The 20,974-nt window shown below is 39.5% G+C and overlaps 1 protein-coding gene across 1 annotated transcript in view; it reads left to right on the forward strand.

Annotated features, from left to right (window-relative positions):
* Window positions 1–20,974, forward strand: part of SEMA5B (semaphorin 5B) — a 201,012-nt gene that overhangs the window by 151,750 nt on the left and 28,288 nt on the right. Inside the window, exons 13-16 of the mRNA XM_063309048.1 lie at window positions 4,662–4,843; window positions 9,640–9,783; window positions 12,751–12,898; window positions 20,678–20,903. Of these exons, the coding sequence (XP_063165118.1) occupies window positions 4,662–4,843; window positions 9,640–9,783; window positions 12,751–12,898; window positions 20,678–20,903 (700 nt within the window). The remainder of the gene's footprint in view (window positions 1–4,661; window positions 4,844–9,639; window positions 9,784–12,750; window positions 12,899–20,677; window positions 20,904–20,974) is intronic.

Genomic DNA, 20,974 nt, shown 5'->3' on the forward strand with positions numbered 1-20,974 from the left:
CTGTTACTTGGATCAAGATTTGAAAGATTAATTTTGTTAAAGATGTTGTTTAATCTGTATCATTCTTTCTCTTATGTAAATATGGTTGGCATGTATTAGCGTAAAAGGAACTGCTAAAGGAAGGCTGTTCTCTGAGTAGTTCAATGCATATTTTCTACTAGAAACCCTAAACAATTGCTTATTCTGGAGGAATTGATGCAAATCTGGAATTATAATCCAGGTGTAATTTTCTTTTTTAAAAATCCACATTTGCAGTTATTTATTTGGAAAGCAGCTCTGTTTTATTTCAATAAAATTTGGTTGCTTTCCCAATGCCAGCTTATGGGCCCATCAGTTATTTCTCAAATTGTGTGCTCTGCCCCATTCCCTTTTTATTAATTAGAGCTGTAAGCCCAATTATAACTTCGATTTTTGTACAACTGCATAAAAAAGACACTGCTGGGCCACAGAAGTCACAACCTGTTTCTAGCATGACCAGCAGAAGGTAAAACCTCCCATTAAAATCAGGTTTTTAATGTTTGAATCTTTGTTTGAAAGGTGTAAAAACAAACAAGCAACCAAGCAAGCAAGCAAAGATTTTAAAAATAAAACCTCTTGATTCAACTTTGAGTCTTTATATCTTGTGGCTTATTTAAAAGCATAAACAAATTCAAATAGCTTAGATACCAAGGATAAACTTTATTTAGGTTATCATTTCCCTATTTCACATCCTTTTTTTTTTTTTGCTTATTGATGCAGTATGCAATCCAGGTTCACTGCCTACGGAGAGAATTCAAAGAGCACTTCATTCTTGAACTGAATCCTTTGTACGGGAGTAGGTGGATCTGCCAGCACACTGGATAAATGCTGGACCAGACATGGGGAATCTTTGTCCCTTAGGTGCTGCTGTAACTACCGTTCCTATCGTTGACCGTGTTGGCTGGAGCTGCTGGGAATTGTAGTTCAGAAACATGTAAAACTGTTTTCCAACTCTTGCTTTAACCTTCTAAGAATGGCTAATTCAGAACAATCAAGTTAATTAGTAATTTGATAAGCCAGCTGGTTATATACGAAATGTATGCTGTATTGGTTTATTTATTGCTTGCCTTTATGATTTTCCAGCACATAAGGCAGCTTACAATTAAAATACAAATTGTAAAGCATAAAAATAGAAACAGTACAATTAAAATAAACAAATTTCATTCCAGTATCATTAAAATCAAAATTAAGTTCAGCTGACAGTTAAGAGCTTGATGATGAAAGATACGAGTTTTTGCTATGTTCCTAAATAGTAGGGAAGTTAGGGACAAACACACATCCTAGGGGGTGTTTTATAGCCTGCAGAGTATCTAGGAGAAGGCCCTCTGTCATGTCCCAGATAGGTGAGCATTTGGTAACAGTGCAATTTTCCACAGAACTGTTCCTCCTGATGCAAGGAACCAGGCTAGTTCATAGTGAGACAAGAGGTGCCTCAGACTGATATGCTGTAAGCCATTTAGGACTGTAGAAGTCAACATCAATGACTTAACTTGTGCCCATTGGGAATAACAAATCACTGCAGATCTTTCAGTTTAAGCATCCTCTGAATCCTGAATCTTGTGCAGGTCAGCAGCCTAACCACCACGTTTTCCACCAATTGCAATTTCTAAACAGCTTTCAAGAACAGCCCCCACATAAAGCTTGGTGCAGTCACCAAGATGGAATGCAAGCAAGTAATTCTTAATTGTTGCTAAATCTGATAAGCCCAAGAAGGATCAGAGTTGGCATACGAGCCAACAGTCATCACCTGCAATTTTAGTGACAGCTGGGAGTCAAGGAACACTCCCAACTGCAAATCTGCTGTTTTGGGGGAGAGTGAACCCCATCCACAGGCTTTACCTGAATCCCCAAGTTCAGCTTTCTCCTTACCAACAGCACTTATATCTTTTTCACTTGTGATTCACCCGGAGCAGTTGGGCAGCCTACAAATGAGAGAGAGAGAGAGAGAGAGAGAGTCAGTCAGTCAGGGTCCAGTTTTAGATCCAGCACATTACTGAGTTTAGGGAATATTCAACAGTCTTTAGAATTAGATGGGAGGGAACAGTAGAGTTGGATATCATTGGTATACCCCAATGTTACCCCATTCCAAAACTCAAAATAACCTCTCCCAGCAGTTTCATGCAGGTGTTAAACAGCATGGTGGACAAGATACAGCCCTGAGGAACACCATTGGTCAATGCAATAAGTGTTAAAAATCAGTGCCCCACCCTCACCTTCTAGATGCATTCCACAAGAAAGACCAGAATGACTGTCAAACTGTTCTCAAGGCTCAAGCTCACCAGTCACTTCAGAAGGGTAATATGGTTGGTGGTGTTGAAAGCACGGAGAGATCCAGGAGAACTAGCAAAGTTGCACTCCCCCCATCTAATTTTCATCATAAGTCATCCACAACCAGTACAGTCTCTGTAACAAATCCTAGGTGAAACCCTGATTGAAATGAATCTATGCAGTCAGTTTCACCCAGATGCATCTACCACCTTTTCAATCACCTTGCCCAATAATGGAAAATCAGAGATGTATTTATTTACAGAACTTATATGGCTGCCCATCTGCCCATTCTAGGCAGAACACAACAGGACACAACAAGCAATAAAAACAGGATAAAAATAAAACCCAGGTGCCAGACCAACAGCCTCCCAGCTCAACCTCCATCCTAGCCCAATGCTTGGGAGAAGAGCCAGGTGTTAATGGTCTTCCAGAAGATTAAAGGGGTAGGGATCCCTCAGATCTCAGGTTGGAGACTATTCCAAAGAGCTAGGGTAGCCACTGAGAAGATGCGCTTCTGAGGTTCCATCAGGTGACAACATTTAAGGGAGGGGACCTGGACGTGCCCCCCCTATCTAACTTAGTAGGACAGGCAAATACCCTCAGGGAGAGGTGGTCCCACAAATAACCAGCCCCTATGCCATGTAAGGCTTTAAGGGTGATAACCAGCACCTTGAATTGCACTCAGAAAACATCTGGGAGGTAGTGCAGCTCATGAAGCAGTGGTATAACTTGGGTGAACCATGCAGCAGCCAAAACTGCATGTGCTGCTGCATTCTGGACCAATTGGACTTCAAGAGCAGCCCCTTGAAGCTTGTTGCAGTAATCCAATTGGGAGGTGACTAAGGAATGAGTGACTGTGAAGCCTGTAATTATGAACTTATTCTAAATTCAGGGAGGACTTTGTCAATAAAGGTTGTTTAACAGATCCCTCACTGAAAGAGATATTAATTGCCTCCTATCACCATAGGGCCAGTTCCAACCTGGCCAATTTAATTAGCCAGGAGTGGCAAAGGTTGAGCATACATTGTCCACATCCTTGAGGTGTACAAGCTGAAAAGAATATGCATTTGTCTGTTAATCGTACACAGATCCTTTTCATCTTGCATGAATAGGTGATATTTCTAACTAAGCCAAGTAGTCCAACTGAGCAGTATCTAGAGTAGGGTAGGGAAGGCTGTGCAGTAGTCTCCTGGCTTATTATTTGCAAGCTGCTGAATTACCGTGTGGTGAAAATAAAGCTTTGGAACAGATGTTTAAAGTCCTTTTAACTATATGTGATGAGCCGAACGACAGACCTAAATTACTTCCATGCTGTATCTTGTAGTCTTGAGATGGAAGATGGAAGCCCAGAGGAACTACTAGGGGAGGGCTTTGCTGTGCCCAAGAAAGCAGTGGAGAAGTAGGAGAGAACAAGTTACAATTTGCAATCCTTGTTTTGTAACTATTTGCCTCAAAAAGAGATTCAGTGTTTTGAATTGAAGGTGAGGTGAGGAAAGTCTCTCTCTGGCCTTGACAAAAATCAGTACCAGCTGCTGTAGGGCAATATCCCTCTTATTTCCAATAGAGGTAGTTCTTTTGGCTGAAAGGCATCTCTTTGCCACAGTTATGACTTCCAGACATGACTTTTCTTGTTCAAATATTCTGCCTCAATCACCAGTTTTTTCCAGGGAAGAGTCTAGACCTTGTTTTCATTTGTGACTTGTGTTTTCTTTATTGCTACTCTCTCCTTCCTCCTCCTCCTCCTCCTCCAAAAGTCTGTAAAGAAGAAAAAGACAGGGTAGTTATGCAGTGAATTTGATTAGGAGTGCAACAAACTGTTTGTCCAGAACACCGTCAGTCCTTTCTGGGGAAATCACTGTTGTATGTAGTGAGAAGATAAATGGATAGGAAGAGGATTTCCCCATCTTCCTTTGTGCTGGAGAAGGATGAAAGCAGTATCCCTCAGGGGTGCATTTTGGGAGTAACAGAAGCAATGGTCCGCTTGATATAGCAGACATGCAGGGCTCAAGCTGTAAACATGTCAAAAATGAAGATGGCTGTAACTGTATTTTTAACGTCAACTGGCAGAGTTCAGAACTAGCCATCAAAATTTGTACAGGTTCTTTAATCCACCATAAACTACAGTATTCTGGTTCCATCTTCAGTATGTATAAGATGCGTTGACTGCATTGTGCATTGTGAGGAATAATGGATGTTCTTGATTTGTTTTCTGATTATGTCTGATTGTTTGCATGAGCCAAGAATGCACTGAAGCATGGTATTGTCTGAAGAGATAGAGAAAATATTCAAGGCTCCCTGGCTTTACAGCATTTGCTCTTGTCGCAGCTTATGCACTGTGTAAACTTACCATGCTGACTTTTCTTTCTTTTAATTAGGTGAAAAATCTGATGGTGCATGGGCAGTTGGGGACCTGGTCTCCATGGCAACCATGTGAACACTCAGATGGAGACAGTACAGGTTCCTGCACGTGCAGATCCCGGTCATGTAACAACCCTCAGCCTCGGTGTGGTGGACGTGACTGTGAAGGAGCCAGGATAGAGATTGCAAATTGCTCAAGGTACTTCAGAATGTTTGTGTCTCGAGTGTACCAGAAGGATGGAACTGTCCCGTTCATCAGATTACATCTTGGTCCAACGCGTCTGTAGACCTTAACACTGAGAAAGGCCAGCTAGAGAAAACGATGCAAGGCCATTAAATATTTATTATAGCAATGCAATAGAGTTGGTAGAGTATCGGGAATCTGAACCCTTTTCAGTGTTACATTGGAACACTGCCTCTCAACTAAAGATGCCTCTCGTGGACATTTTGAGGATAAAAAGGGAGCCATATCTGTTCTCCTGATGTAATATCACATCTTGTCACTGGATGGATTTTTCCCATGTCATGTGAGTTTATCCCAATGTCTTTGTAATAGCTATTAAAAATGTTTTCTGCGTTCATACAATTAAGATGAAATGCTTACTCTGGAATAAATGCCATACCTGACTGGGTTCTCCATCACCACTCTGGATCAGAATCACCAACCTTTACTTAAAGGCAGTGTTCTTGGTAGGTGGAGAATTTGGAGGGGAGAAGATGATTTTAAAAGCTCTTCCAGACCACTAGGATAGTCATAGAGTAGCGGCAATTTACACATTACTCCTGGCTTGTTAATGTTGGATAGCTTGGCCGTCATCCCATTGATGTTTCCAAATGGTTTTATGTAAATAAATGAAGCCTGCCTTATATGAAAACAGACCATTAAGTGTCAGTAGCCTTCTAGCCCTTTAGAAAGACTGTTTTTCAAGCTCTGCTATGTGAGATGCTGGCAATGGGACCCATGCACCAAACTCTGGCTTCCCAGTTATGCTCAGCTGCAGAGTTATTTTCTATACTATTTGGAACCATCATCATCCAAGGCACAGACATTTTCCGTAGGGAAAATAATGGCAGGGGGAAAGTTCAATGGCCTCCCTTAGGGCAGTAGTCCTACCCCAAATTAAGCCATTATTATTCCTATACAAAGAGGTATTTTGATCTTGACAAGGACTACAAGATATTTTGTTGAGAGGCATTGTGGTTATTTCGAGTTTAGCCCACAATTGCATTTGGTTAATTACTTTATATTGATTTACTCACAACTACAACCAGTGGGGCAAGGCTGGTGCTTGTCTCTCCCTCTCTTCTTTCTTCCCCTCAGCATGACATATCCCACCAGTTGGCCCACCCTCCATCTTCCTAGTATTCCTCCTGTGCTTCCCTCAGTCTCCATCACCAATGTCCCAGTACAGCTATCTTGTTCAGCAGACTTTGTCCATTAAATTCAAATTCTACTAAACTGAAGCCTGTTAAATCGAGGGTTTACTGTTTTAATCACAACAAATTTAAGCTATCATGTTAAGAGTGCCATATATTTAAATAGCAGTCTCCTGGTCCTTTCCCACTCATCCTTCTCACTTCAAGACTTGAACTAGTTCCAACATGTTTGAGGAAGAACACAGTATTAGCTCCATTAACTATGTGAGTTCTAGCACTGCCTCACTAAAACAAGGAAAACTTAATGAACTATTTTTAAAAAAACAGAAACATGAAAGAAATGAAATTTGAAGTTTGGAACATACACTTTTCAAACTCTAGGGCTTACTTAAGCCAATAAAGGATATGGGAATTATTATACTGAAGAATGGCATGAGGTTATTAATGAACAAGGAAGATTAGTCAGATTTTTCTCAACACCACCGATACGGTGTTTTAGCACTGAAGCAGCAGTTTAAACATCTCCCTTCTGTTTGCCTGGGTTGTGGAGACCCAGATTTAACTCTGTGATGTTATTTGAAACTGTGCAGTGGCTGGTGGGTGCACACAAGCTATTCTCCTAGTATTATGAGTCCCTGTCACGTGTATGTTATCCGTTGATCAATTTGTACATTTTAGAGATGAGGTTGTGTATATCTATGTGTAAATAAACACATACATACATTCACACGTGTGCACCTTCACCTCTCTTCTAAAGCCTGTGCACCCTTCAGGTAGTTATTGGTGAGAAATATGTTTGGTATCATTATAGTAAGATGAATACACTCCATAAGCTGCCTTGTGCGCTTTGGCAGTCTAAACCGCCATGCTTGAAGGAGTTTAATTCATCTTTCTTTAGGCTGCTATACATACCTGTGACATAATTGGCTAGCGGGGACATGGAAAATTCCTTCACAATAGGGATGGTTCTTGTGGAGAATGTTTCTACATATTTCAGCCTAGATTAGTTCCTCTGCAGAATCTGTTCAGCCAGTTTTCACTTGACTGACATAACAGGCAGACTCGATCTGAGTCTCAGTGGGAAGGAATGGCTTTCCATCTCTTTGCTAGAGAACATTAACTTTTGAAATAAAATTATTAACTGAGGCAATAGAACTTATTAGTTAACTTAGACTCTTAATATGCAAAGATGCATTTTGTGCTTATGAAAATGATGTGGTGGATAATTATTCTGATTTTCAGAACAGAACCCGGTGCTGAAAGATTTCCCAAAATCTCCCACTGAGTTTGTGACTCACCTGGGATATGAATGTCTGTCTTCTCTCACTCCAGGATGACACATGATTAAAAAATAAAATTTGATTAGATCTTCTAGATTCTCCCTGTTTTTTTGAATAACAGTTTATACAGCTGTTATAACTCCACCATGTGGAGCATCATTTTCTCTGCAAGAGACATAAGGCAGTTGGTGTAATAATTTAATTATTGCCAGCAGTGTTGATCAGTTAAATGTAGAATACCACAAGATTAGTCTGTAGGAAGTAGATGAAAAATGCATTTAGTGTTAACATTTAATGACATATGATCATCTTAAGTTCTTCATAGGTCTACAGTTCCCCATTTTAACTGACTTCATATGCCATGCGATTCTTTTATTAGAACGTTTAAAGGAGAGTTTTTAGTAACAAGCAAGAACTAAGATTTCTATTGGAAATGTCACCATGCTAGTAAAAACCTTATTGAGAATTGAACATAAATTGATCCTTCATCTTTTAAGATCTGAATCTTTTTTTTAAAAAAGTATGAACATATAAAAAATTCATATTCTGGCTGCTATCCCAAACATTTGTCTAAACACATGTTTGACTAAATGGGTGAATTGTTTACATATGATTATATTGACATGGAGATACACAACTAGCTAATGGTTTTAGAAGTACTGTGTATGATTTTGATTTGGATACTGGTGGTTTTGTTGTTTGTGTTTTTCCTATATCATTCTGGACACAGTAGGAATTTACCCATTTTTAATTTATTTAAATATTTAAATATTTATTTAAATATCTTTGATTCTGTTTTTCATACTTGCTAAGAAAACACGACTCAGTTACGAGGGGAAAAAGTAATTTTCAAAAATTCCTTGTGCTCCAATGAAAGAGAAATAAAATACTGCTGATCTAAAGTCATGCTACTGATAGAATGAGAGAACAAACTTGGAAAGAGTAGACAAAGGTCAAATTTTAATTCTAATATTGCTTCTAAAACAGTTAATCTACCAGATATCTTCTAGTTGCCAGGATCTTTAGTTACAACTGTTTCTCACCTAAACATTCAGGAACCCAAGAAAGTACATAGCTTGTGATAAGGACTTGAGAGCAAACTTTAAAAATGTTGACATCATTTTCCAAGGTAGAGAAAGCAGGAATATTGGGATGATAGAAGAACCATATCTGGTTCCATTTTGTAAGATCGTATCTTCTTTGGTAGAATAGAAGTTTGTCCCTGAAATGTATTTTCTGTTGGGATTAAGAAAACCACATGTCTGTTCAAAGAATAGGAAGTACAACCTGAATCTCTCTCAAAGAAATTGGTGGCAAGTATTGGAGTGATTCTCCACTTTGTTGCCTGGGCCTTAATATCAACACCCACAATCTATTGCTCTTTTAAGACATTATTGAAAAATCACACTTTCAAAGAAAACTTAGAGGATTCAAGCAAATATTTATTCTATTTGTTTCCATTTTTAGCTCACCATTCATAATCATAGCCCCAAATGTAAAAAATACCTGAAGTGAAACGTTAATAGAAACATCAATAAGATAAATAAAAGCTATGGTAGAGAAAAAAATAAAAAAAGGACAACAGAATCTACTATATATATATTCAACAGTGGTTTGCTGTTTTAACCAATGCTAAACCTAGAGATATTACCTGAATCTTTTAAAATATCCATTAAAAATATGTGTAAACAAATGTCCACTGTTCATTTGTAGGGAGTGTTAAGAGTCTGAAAGAATGATGTTCTGATTTTTATGTAGCAATTTCTAGATTTTAGTTTGTATCATTAGCTTTTTTAAAAGTTCATAACCTACTTTGAGCCTTTTGAATGGGTATACAGTATTATATGATTACAGACTCAGTACTTATGAAGCTTTGTTACATAAATCAAATAATAGTTTAGAAATCAAACTTCCGAAGGTTAGACTAAATTTAATCTTCCCCTTTCAACCTAGTTCTCCCTCTTATTCTTCTGTAATATCAAAAATTTTGTCTCAAAGTTTGCAAACATAAGAAATTATAGTAAGATTGCAAATTTATTAATAATGGGGAATGTGTAAGGGATTGGGTTTATAAAATCTAAAGCTGCTTGTGTTATAATTTACATAAGATAAATCTGCTCACAATGAAATTACTACTTTTTGAATTATCCTTCTAATTCTAAATTTCCTAGTGTGGGGGGTATTTAATTCTACTAATATGTTTTTAATAAAAATAGTCAGCTCTGCATACCTGCCGGTACTGCATAGCCAGTGGGATTGAACTTACCATAAGACTGAACAAAAACATTAACCCAGATGCCATGTTTTATCTCTCCTCCTTTCCCTTCCCCTCTGTCAGGAATGGAGCTTGGACCCCATGGTCGTCCTGGGCCCCCTGCAGCACTTCCTGTGGGATTGGCTTTCAGGTCCGTCAGAGGTCATGCAGCAACCCTGCTCCGCGATACGGAGGCAGGGTCTGTGTCGGACAAAGCAGAGAGGAGCGGTGAGAGATGTTCCCCATCCCTAAACATCTGCCAAACTCTGAACCAGAGCTTTGTGTTTTCTTGGGAAAGAGGTGGACACCGCGTGGCATAACACCCTGCACAGTGGCTTTTTCCACTCTAAACTTGCCCATTTGTGGGGGTGATGATCAAAAGTCTCCCACAGTGCCCCCACTAAGGAGGCTGGGGAGCTGGCACCTGTAGATAGGACTATCCCAGCACCCTCTTCCCAGAAACATTCACAACAGATTTAGTACCCATTCTTTCATTTTTACTTTTTAAATACTAATAAAAATTACATTGTTTTCTGAATGGTTTTACAATTGTCTTTTACTGTTGTTGTTGGCTTTTGTCATTTAATTTGTTTTATGTGAATTAAGTTATTTTTATTGTATTTTTTAAAATTAATCTCTTTATTACTTTGTTTCTAGATTGTAATCTGTCTTGCAGAACTCAGGGTGGAAATGAGGGCTAGAAATATGCAAAACGTTAAAATTGTGACTATAGCACATGCTCAGAAGACACACATGACAATTAAAGTCAGACTCACAATGGAAAGCAGATGCATCAGTGTTAAGTTGTCAAAGTTGCTGATTCGGGAGGGCAGAGTCTACAGCTGATTCCTCTGCTGCACAATTTATCTTAGAACAGGGCCCAGTAGCCATCCTAAGGCTACTTAATGCTGAAGGAAAAGGGATATTTCCCTCAAGAAACAAACTAAGGTGTCAGATCCAAAGAAAAATGTGTGACAAATAGCATATAAATATTGTAAATAGGGGCATTGGGAAAGGAGAACCACAGGGAGATACTTGAATACTTCCTAAACGGTGCCGCCTTCCCCCAAATCCTCCAGAATCCCCACCTCCAAAAAAACAGCCCATTAAGGACTGAACATGGTCAGGCATTACAGGATGTCAAATGTCAGGTGGAAAAGAAAATCTGAAAAGGAGGGATGGAGCCTGGGAATGGAATAGCTCATTGAGATAGGCCTGGCTGACCAGAAGTCTGGCCAAGAGAATTCTTACAAGAAAGTGATACTACAATGTAGTAATATAATACAGTATTTTGTTGCATATCCTTGGTCTGTAGGCCTCTGGTAATAATTACTCAAAAAGATAACATCTGGGAATTGCCATAAAAATAGCCACTGCTTTTTAAGAAAGGTACACAGAGCCTACATTGCATGTTCATGAAGCTGTTTTTAAATGCAGGCTGTCACCAATTCTGGAGAGCAATCATACAGATGGCAAACTGTTTCTTATATACAATAGATACAATGAATCATGAAGATGATGTTAAAGAAGTTTGTATATGACTTGGGTTAGAAGAATAAGGAGAATGTGGAACACCTGCAAAGAGCCCATACTGGTATTATGGTTAAGACCATGGCATGTCGTTTTGGTTTTTTCTTACCACAGTATGTTGCGGTAGTCCCAAGATTTTAAAATATTGGTGAGAAATTCCTGAAAGCACAGATATATTTCCAAGACCCATACATTATTTTCTTGGCCTAAGGATAGTCAGCAGAAGCATCTTCAGGAATTCAGAATGTAAAAGTCATTTGCTCCATCATTCTGGACTTGATTATGAGTGAACTTGTGATCACTGAAAACAATGCTTTTCCTGTTCGCTTTGCTAATTTCCTTGAACTTAGTGGTCTGTTTCTATCGAGGAACTAAGTGATTAAATGGAACTAGAAAGTATTATTTCAAAACAAGCAAAAATATTGGGGTAATAATAAATAGACACTGTTGTTGGACCCAGTTGAATACCATACTTTTTTTAGGTTTTAGAGGGAAAAGTAACTTTGCCAATTTTTTTTTATTAATAGCTTGTATAAAATTGTTATTTGTATAACTAAAAGAAACAAAAGAATTGAAAGAGATTGGGGAAATATAAATGTGGTTCCAGGTTATTTTTTTGATACAGAGGAAGGCTGTGGTCCTCTGAAAATAATCCCTATTCACGTGGGTGTACTGAATTAAAGAATAAAAACTTTCTTGGAAATAAATCTTAGTTAACAATGTAGAGTTTATCTCTGAACAAAAATGTGTTTGCTAAGACTGCACAGTGCTCTTTCATAGCAGGTTCAAAAGGTAATGACTGACTGAGCTCAATTATATCCAATATATTGCTTTCTAACCAATATTAAAAGATAGCTTTCTTCTAGTATTGCAGCTTAGTTGCTATTTAGGCCAATTTAATTCCAAAAAGCTGGTATTCTACATTCTGTACAAATTTCTTAAGGGTTTAATATTAAGATAATTTGCAGCTCTGGCAATAAACATTTGTAAAGTTGCCTGTTTCTGAAATATATTTAGTCTATTTTATATCCAGGCAATGACTGAAGAAAGATGGTATAGTAATAAAATGTGTTTTCTGTTTTTTATTATGTACATGTACATCTGATTTCTAATATCTGGAAAGCCTGAAGGAAATGTATGAAAACTCCTGTCAAGGCAACCTAATAATGCTGGATCCTAGCATTATTATACCATAGTTGTGTCAACTCATAATTACATGACAATAATTTTAATATTAAAGTAGAATCAAAGCAAAACACAAAGTGCTATAATTCAGTATGAACTGATAAGCCCTAACTTATCCCCCTACTATTGAAAGATACCAGTCCTTCACTTATTTTAAACTTGACTTTGTCAAAAGAGAGTTGCATTTTGATCAAGGAAGTCCTGCTTTATTCCAATGCAATCAGTGAGGCAGGTTAGCCAAAATTAGTCTGAGTTTTACTGATTCCAGTGGCCTAAACATGGGACCTATTTGTCCCATGTATTTGTTTTCATACGGTTGTGTTTCTACTCAGACTGACATTAGCTTCAGAAAAGGTGATATCTTCTTGATGGTATAAATAGATCTGAGGAATCATTTCCAACTTTTCCTTGTGCTTGGAGAGATCTAGAACACTGACTGTTTCTTCTTCCATTTTCCTTTCCATTTTTATTTGCATTCAGATTCTGCAATGAGAACAGTCCATGCCCATTACCAATCTTCTGGTCTTCGTGGGGGCCTTGGAATAAATGTAGTGCAAACTGTGGTGGAGGGATGCACTCCAGGCAGAGGTCTTGTGAAAATGGAAACTCTTGTCCAGGCTGCGCTGTGGTATGTTTTCTATTTTAAAAGGTTTGATATTGCTTTGTTGGATTACTTTGCTTCACTTCTTCAAGATTCTTGTAACAGCTTTATCTGAGACCTGCTACAGGAGGAAAAGAAAAAATAAGTATCTCAAGATGGAGAACAAATCCTGTAAGACCCAGGAGAAAAAGAAAACAAAACATTGCTGGCTACCAATTTCCATTCTTGGAGAGCATTTAGCTTCTCTCATCTTCTAAAATTGACATTAGCTTTAATTAATTTTGAATTTTAAAATTAATCTCAACGAAGTCTTATCACAATGTAGAGATGATAAGAAAAATTTCCTGGATATGTCTTGTTATCTTGACTGTCCTGCAACAATCACTCAAATTGATTGTTGCTGATGTAGTTACAGTTGTTGTAGAATATTCTCTTATTGTTGTTGTTTATTCGTTTAGTCGCTTCCGACTCTTCGTGACTTCATGGACCAGCCCACGCCAGAGCTTCCTGTCGGTCGTCAACACCCCCAGCTCCCCCAGGGACGAGTCCGTCACCTCTAGAATATCATCCATCCATCTTGCCCTTGGTCGGCCCCTCTTCCTTTTGCCTTCCACTCTCCCTAGCATCAGCATCTTCTCCAGGGTGTCCTGTCTTCTCATTATGTGGCCAAAGTATTTCAGTTTTGCCTTTAATATCATTCCCTCAAGTGAGCAGTCTGGCTTTATTTCCTGGAGGATGGACTGGTTGGATCTTCTTGCAGTCCAAGGCACTCTCAGAATTTTCCTCCAACACCACAGTTCAAAAGCATCGATCTTCCTTCGCTCAGCCTTCCTTATGGTCCAGCTCTCGCAGCCATATGTTACTACAGGGAACACCATTGCTTTAACTATGCGGACCTTTGTTGTCAGTGTGATGTCTCTGCTCTTAACTATTTTATCGAGATTTGTCATTGCTCTTCTCCCAAGGATTAAGCGTCTTCTGATTTCCTGACTGCAGTCAGCATCTGCAGTAATCTTTGCACCTAGGAATACAAAGTCTTTCACTGCTTCTACATTTTCTCCCTCTATTTGCCAGTTATCAATCAAGCTGGTTGCCATAATCTTGGTTTTTTTGAGGTTTAGCTGCAAACCAGCTTTTGCACTTTCTTCTTTCACCTTCATCATAAGGCTCCTCAGTTCCTCTTTGCTTTCAGCCATCAAAGTGGTATCATCTGCATATCTGAGATTGTTAATGTTTCTTCCAGAGATTTTAACTCCAGCCTTGGATTCCTCAAGGCCAGCTTGTCGCATGATGTGTTCTGCATACAAGTTGAATAGGTAGGGTGAGAGTATACAGCCCTGCCGTACTCCTTTCCCAATCTTAAACCAGTCTGTTGTTCCGTGGTCTGTTCTTACTGTTGCTACTTGGTCGTTATACAGATTCTTCAGGAGGCATACAAGATGACTTGGTATCCCCATACCGCTAAGAACTTGCCACAATTTGTTATGGTCCACACAGTCAAAGGCTTTAGAATAGTCAATAAAACAGAAATAGATGTTTTTCTGAAACTCCCTGGCTTTTTCCATTATCCAGCGGATATTGGCAATTTGGTCTGTAGTTCCTCTGCCTTTTCTAAACCCAGCTTGTACATCTGGCAATTCTTGCTCCATGAACTGCTGAAGTCTACCTTGCAGGATCTTGAGCATTACCTTACTGGCATGTGAAATGAGTGCCACTGTTTGATAGTTTGAACATTCTTTAGTGTTTCCCTTTTTTGGTATGGGGATATAAGTTGATTTTTTCCAGTCTGATGGCCATTCTTGTGTTTTCCAAATTTGCTGGCATATAGCATGCGTTACCTTGACAGCATCATCTTGCAAGATTTTGAACAGTTCAGCTGGGATGCCGTCGTCTCCTGTTGCCTTGTTATTAGCAATGCTTCTTAAGGCCCACTCAATCTCACTCTTCAGGATGTCTGGCTCTAGCTCACCAACCACACCGTCAAAGCTATCCCTGATATTGTTATCCTTCCTATACAGGTTTTCTGTATATTCTTGCCACCTTTTCTTGATCTCTTCTTCTTCTGTTAGGTCCTTGCCATCTTTGTTTTTGATCATACCCATTTTTGCCTGGAATTTACCTCCAATGTTTCTAATTTTCTGGAAGAGGTCTCTTGTCCTTCCTATTCTATTGTCTTCTTCCACTTCCACGCATTGCTTGTTTAAAAATAATTCCTTATCTCTTCTGGCTAACCTCTGGAATTTTGCATTTAATTGGGCATATCTCCCCCTATCACTGTTGCCTTTTGCTTTCCTTCTTTCTTGGGCTACTTCTAGTGTCTCAGCAGACAGCCATTTTGCCTTCTTGGTTTTCTCTTTCTTTGGGATGTATTTTGTTGCCGCCTCCTGAACAATGCTGCCAACTTCTGTCCATAGTTCTTCCGGGACCCTATCTACTAAGTCCAGTCCCTTAAATCGATTCTTCACCTCCACTGCATATTCCTTAGGAATATTAGTGAGCTCATATCTAGCTGATCTGTGGGTCTTCCCTAATCTCTTTAGTCTGATCCTAAATCGTGCAAGAAGAAGTTCGTGATCTGAACTACAGTCAGCTCCAGGCCTTGTTTTTACCGACTGTACAGATGTCCGCCACCTTTGGCTGCAAAGGATGTAATCAATCTGATTTCGGTGTTGTCCATCTGGTGAAGTCCATGTATAAAGCCGTCTCTTAGGTTGTTGGAAGAGAGTGTTTGTTATGCAGAGTGAATTGTCTTGGCAAAATTCTATCAGCCTGTGTCCTGCTTCGTTTTGTTCTCCCAGGCCATACTTACCTGTAATTCGAGGTGTCATTTGACTGCCTACCTTAGCATTCCAGTCTCCTGTGATGAAAATAACATCTCTTTTAGGCGTGTTGTCCAGTAGGTGCTGCAGATCCTCATAGAACTGCTCTACTTCAGCTTCTTCAGCATTTGTGGTTGGGGCGTATATTTGGATCACTGTGATGTTAGATGGCTTGCCCTGAATTCGAATTGAGATCATTCTGTCGTTTTTTGGGTTGTATCCAAGCACTGCTTTAGCCACTTTAGTATTAATTATGAAGGCTACTCCATTTCTTCTGTGGTCCTCTTGTCCGCAGTAGTAGATCTGGTGGTCATTTGATGTGAAGTGGCCCATTCCAGTCCATTTCAGTTCACTGACGCCCAGAATGTCTATCTTTAATCTTGACATCTCACCAATAACCACATCCAATTTGCCCTGGCTCATAGATCTTACATTCCAGGTTCCAATGGTGTGTTGATCCTTAGAACATCGGATTCGCCGTTCACCACCAGCACCGTCGGCCGCTAGCCGTCCTTTCGGCTTTGAGCTAGCTGCGTCATCATGTCTGGGACTAGTTGAGCTCATCCTCTGTTCCTCCCCAGTAGCATTTTGATCATCTTCCGACCTGGGGGTCTCATCTTCCGATGGTATACCGACATATCTCTGGTTGTACTGATCCATTTAGTTTTCACGGCAAGAATACTGAGGTGGGTTGCCATTACCTTCCCCAGGGATCGCGTTTAGTCTGACCTCTCTGTCATGACCTTCCCGTCTTGGGTGGCCCTTCACGGTTTAGCTCATGGCATCATTGAGGTGCTCAAGCTCCAGCACCACGACAAGGTAACGATCCTTTGCTGAAGATTCTCTTATTAGGTATAGTGAAAATAATGGGAGATTAAGGAATGACCTGCTCAGATGACTGTTTTTCCTGGAGAGACAATTCAAGCCTGCCTACATCTTCCAGGAGAAGATGCCATCCCAGATTAGAAAGGTGACTTGAACAAGGCACTCTCCTGGGAAATGATATGTGATTGGATCCACACAGCAATAAATTGATCCTTGAGACACAGGGTGGTTCTGCTGTCTAGAAGGAGACAGTGGTGTGCCCTCTCCTCAATGGTTCTGGACAATTTTCATCCAATCTCCAACCTTCACTTTCTCAGTAAGGTTGTTGAGAAGTAGGTCAGACTATAGTTCCAGAGTGCCCTAGAGGAAGCAGATTATCTGGACCCATTGCAATTGGGTTTTCAGGCTAGGGCAAAATATGGAGACATCATTGCTCATACTTGTTGATGACGTCTGCAGAGCCAGGATGGAAGTGATGCAACTGTCCCGATTCTCCTTGATCTCTCAGCAGCTTTTGATACCATTGATAATGGTATCCTTATAGACCAGCTCAGGGATCTAGGAGTGGGAGGCTTGGTGTTGCAGTAGTTCTCCTCCTTTCTCCTTGGCCTTTTCCAGTCAGTGTTGTCAGGTGGAGAGAGATCCAATCTGACACTTCTAGTATTCAGGGTTTTTCAGGACTTGACAGTCTTGACTCTCCTTGACATGAAAACATGGGATGAGATCATCTGGTAGTATGGGGTTAAGTATAATCAGTCCTGATTACTGGTTGACCAGGTAATGCCATCAATGCCCTATTTCATTGTCTGGAGGTAGACCCCTGCTTCTATGGATCTGTCTTAGGGCCTGTTCTCATGCTGCTGTGATCAGTGCCTCAGTGCTATCTTTTAATCCAGCCTTTTCCAGCCACTGGTAGGATTTCCCAATGTTAGCCACCTCAGCTTTCTGTTGATGGTACATCCCATGCAGGGTCTTGTCTTGCCATGGCATTTCATCTGCTTGAACTTCCTCCCATGTCTGCTGCTGCCTCAGACGTTATCTTAGCAGTTCATCTTTGGGTGCCATCTTACTGATGTACTCCTGGATGCTCTGGGTTTCATCCAAGACAGTGGCTTTGACACTCACCAGACCAAGTAATGCCATCAAGGCCCGGTTTCAGTGTCTGGAGACTGTTGGATCTGGATGGGAAGGAACAGGCTCAACCTTTAAACCTGACTGAGTGGCTATGGATACATGTTTGGTATGGTCCCAATGATATTCCATCTTTGGTTCTTTATGTATGTATATATGTGTGTACGTATGTATGTATATATAATTTTGATTATGAATTTTGATTATAATAGTAAAATCTAATACAAACTAAACGTAAAGAAACAAAAGAGAATAGAGAAAAGGAGTAAAAAAGTGCAAGGGAAAAGAAAAGAAAAGAAATAATATAATAAAGAAAAAAGAAATATATTAAAAAGTGACTTCCAATCTTCATCAGAACAAGTATAAACAAATTTAGTAACTCTTCACCCTCCCTAAAGTTACAAACAATTATCTCTTTATCCCATATCCCATCTCTTATCTATAGACAAATCCATAAAGCATCACCTTTTCAGTCCTAGTGTCAGCAGAAAGTCCATAAAGGGTAGCCAGAAGAAACAACATATCTTATTTTAACTTTGATCAAATAAACCAACTTTATATTCCTTCCTTTTACTTCTAACAGTCTTAATCGTTCATTCAAATATTGTTGTCGGATTTGATTTCTCTTCAGTTGTTCTTTGTTCTTCAAGGTTCTTCAAGGCTTTAACAAGCCTTTTTTATAAAACCAGTAGGAAAAAATTATCCAGGTTTGTCATTTGTATTTCCCTGTTAAATTTTAAAACCTCAGCCAGTGTCTTTTGTAAATCCAGTGAAACATTCTTTTCTAAATCATTCTCTTGGCCTGTCAGTTGTAAATCCACTTTTGATGCCATCTCTATCTAGTCAGATAAAATTTGTTCTACATCTGACATTTCTTCAGTAACATCTTTTGGACATAGTCTGTCCATAGAAGCAGACTTCATTACTGACATTGTTGATATTGTGACTATTATTTTCTGATTTCGTTCTTCAAAAGTCTCTTTCAGTATTTTTATTGTCATAACATTTTGCACCATCTTGCAGGGCCATATATCTTTCCTCTACCTAAAATCTTTAGTCCCCTCTAGTGTCCAGTTTTTGAAATCATGAACTTATTTATCTACGGTATGTTATGTCTTGTAAATAACAAAACAGGATCTATTTCCCACAAGAAATTGTTTGTACATTATAATTAATTCCAAAATCTTATTGTAAAAGTTTCCATATTCCAATTTTATCTGGACCCTTAGTCTATTTATAACTTTCTAGGATCAAAATCTTACTTAACTTTTTGCTGTTTATTTCAGATTCTTTAAATTCTTAAGCTTGTGATTAAAATGTTCTTTTGTTCAGGATTGAAGGGAGATTCAGCTGGCGTTTTCAAACTTGCCTTGTTGAAGGTCTCTAATAGCTTAGAAGTAGTTAATGAGCGATTTCAAAAAGTGATTAGAAAGTGATGTTTGCAAACTTAATGTCCTTTAAAAGTCTCCACTGCGGTTGTGAGCAAGTTGGCTAATCCCATCATCTCCCAGCACTGAAACCCGTGGAAAACCACTGCCTGTGGTCTCCTCACTGGGAGCAGCTATCCGGAGCACATGTAGGCAATCTCCCATACTCTCTTTATCCAGAGAGGTTCCAAGTAACTGGTCTACTCACTGGTTCCCTGGTCTTTGCCATGGTCATCACTTTTGCAGAGCCGTCTTCAGTTCACCATACCTCCCTCGGAAGTCCCATATTCCAACTTTGGTTCTGAATGGGGTTGCGCTTCGTCATTCAGAGATGGTGCACAATTTGGGGGTCCTCCTGGACTCACAGCTCCTACCCAATTAGGAACTGAACTGGTTTTAATAGCACATGGCCAGAGTCAGCTTTGAGTTGGGGTAGTTTTATAAATCAAAATAACAAAGAAACAAACTCAGAGTAATAAATTCCTTCCTTCACTTGGGAATCTGTGTAATTCCAAAACATGTGTTTTTGAGCTAATATATGGCCTTTTAAATATGGCAATTAATCAGTCTGGGAAAGGTGCTCTAGCATTATATCCAAACTCTGTTGTTTTCAGTGGAGCTGCATTGATAATGAGATCTTGGGGCTAAGAGAGTTGTGGGCTGGACTGTGACAATTTCAGGTAGAGCTACATAAAAGATACTGAGACTAAGATATTGGAGCTGCCTCAGTTCTCAGTGATATTTGGTTGTAGGACACAGTCGAGAAGAACTTTCTTCCCAAAGCAGAAAGTTAATTTAGCACTTCTTCTAAGTTCTCCACAGAATGTTTCATGTCCACAAGCAATGTCTAGCATAGTGAGGAATGTTTTGTTAGTTTTTAACAAGTCTGAGATTCCGCTGTGTTTCTGTGTTAATCTGAAACTCTGGTCTTATTGAGGGCCAAAATTAATATCTGCCCTCAAGGTGATTTAAAAGTTATTTTTGCTGTAAGAAGCTAACATAGGTACCCTCTAGAAGGTGTTTGATGGGGAATAATATTAGACTGCTGCATTTTCTAATTTATTTGTTTTTATCCTGTGGGTAGAAACTGTTTACAGGAATAAACACAACATGGATGCTTCTCCTATGTTTCTCTAAGACTCTGTTTAGATGGAAAGCTGGGATAGAAACCATCCTGGCATCAATATTTTTATCTGAAGAGTATTTTTTAAAAAGCGTCAACAAAGTATAGCATTCAGTCATGAGAATCTGTTTCTGAAGTGACACCCCCCAATGTTTTACCACCTTAGTGAAAACGAGGACTTTGCCTATAAAATTTGTGTGCATAGGCGTGGCTATGTATATTATTCAGCCATTGTCTGCCACCTCAGTATTATATTCTATTAATTAAAGCACTGGGAGCAATAAGAGAACTTGCTTTATAGGCCTTCTGAGCTTTGTTTCTGCCTCAACGATTTCTGTATTTTTAATCAAATATTCAAGGTTTATTTTATGACTGCTTAAATTGCAGAGTACCCCAGGGTAGTGGTAAAGTTGTATTTCCCCAAGCAAATGTTAAGGATTTTGGTTTGGTTTCCCCTTTTTCCTTCTCTTCCTTTTTATAGGAATACAAAACCTGCAGCCCAGAGGCCTGCCCAGAGGTGCGGAGAAGTACACCGTGGACGCCTTGGACACCTACCAATATTACTCAAAGTGGGGCCCGCCAAGAGCAGCGCTTCCGTTACACCTGTCGTGCTCAGCTGGCTGATCCCCATGACCTACAGTTTGGCAGGAAGAAGACCGAGAGTCGTTTTTGCCCCAATGATGGCTCTGCAGTTTGCGACACGGATTGTATGTCTTGCCCGAAGACAGACAACTTGAGGGCTGCATTAAGCTCCTTGTTTTAGATAGTGGAGGTCTGG

Source organism: Candoia aspera, chromosome 1 (genome assembly GCF_035149785.1).
Source record: "Candoia aspera isolate rCanAsp1 chromosome 1, rCanAsp1.hap2, whole genome shotgun sequence".
Lineage (NCBI taxonomy): Eukaryota > Metazoa > Chordata > Lepidosauria > Squamata > Boidae > Candoia > Candoia aspera.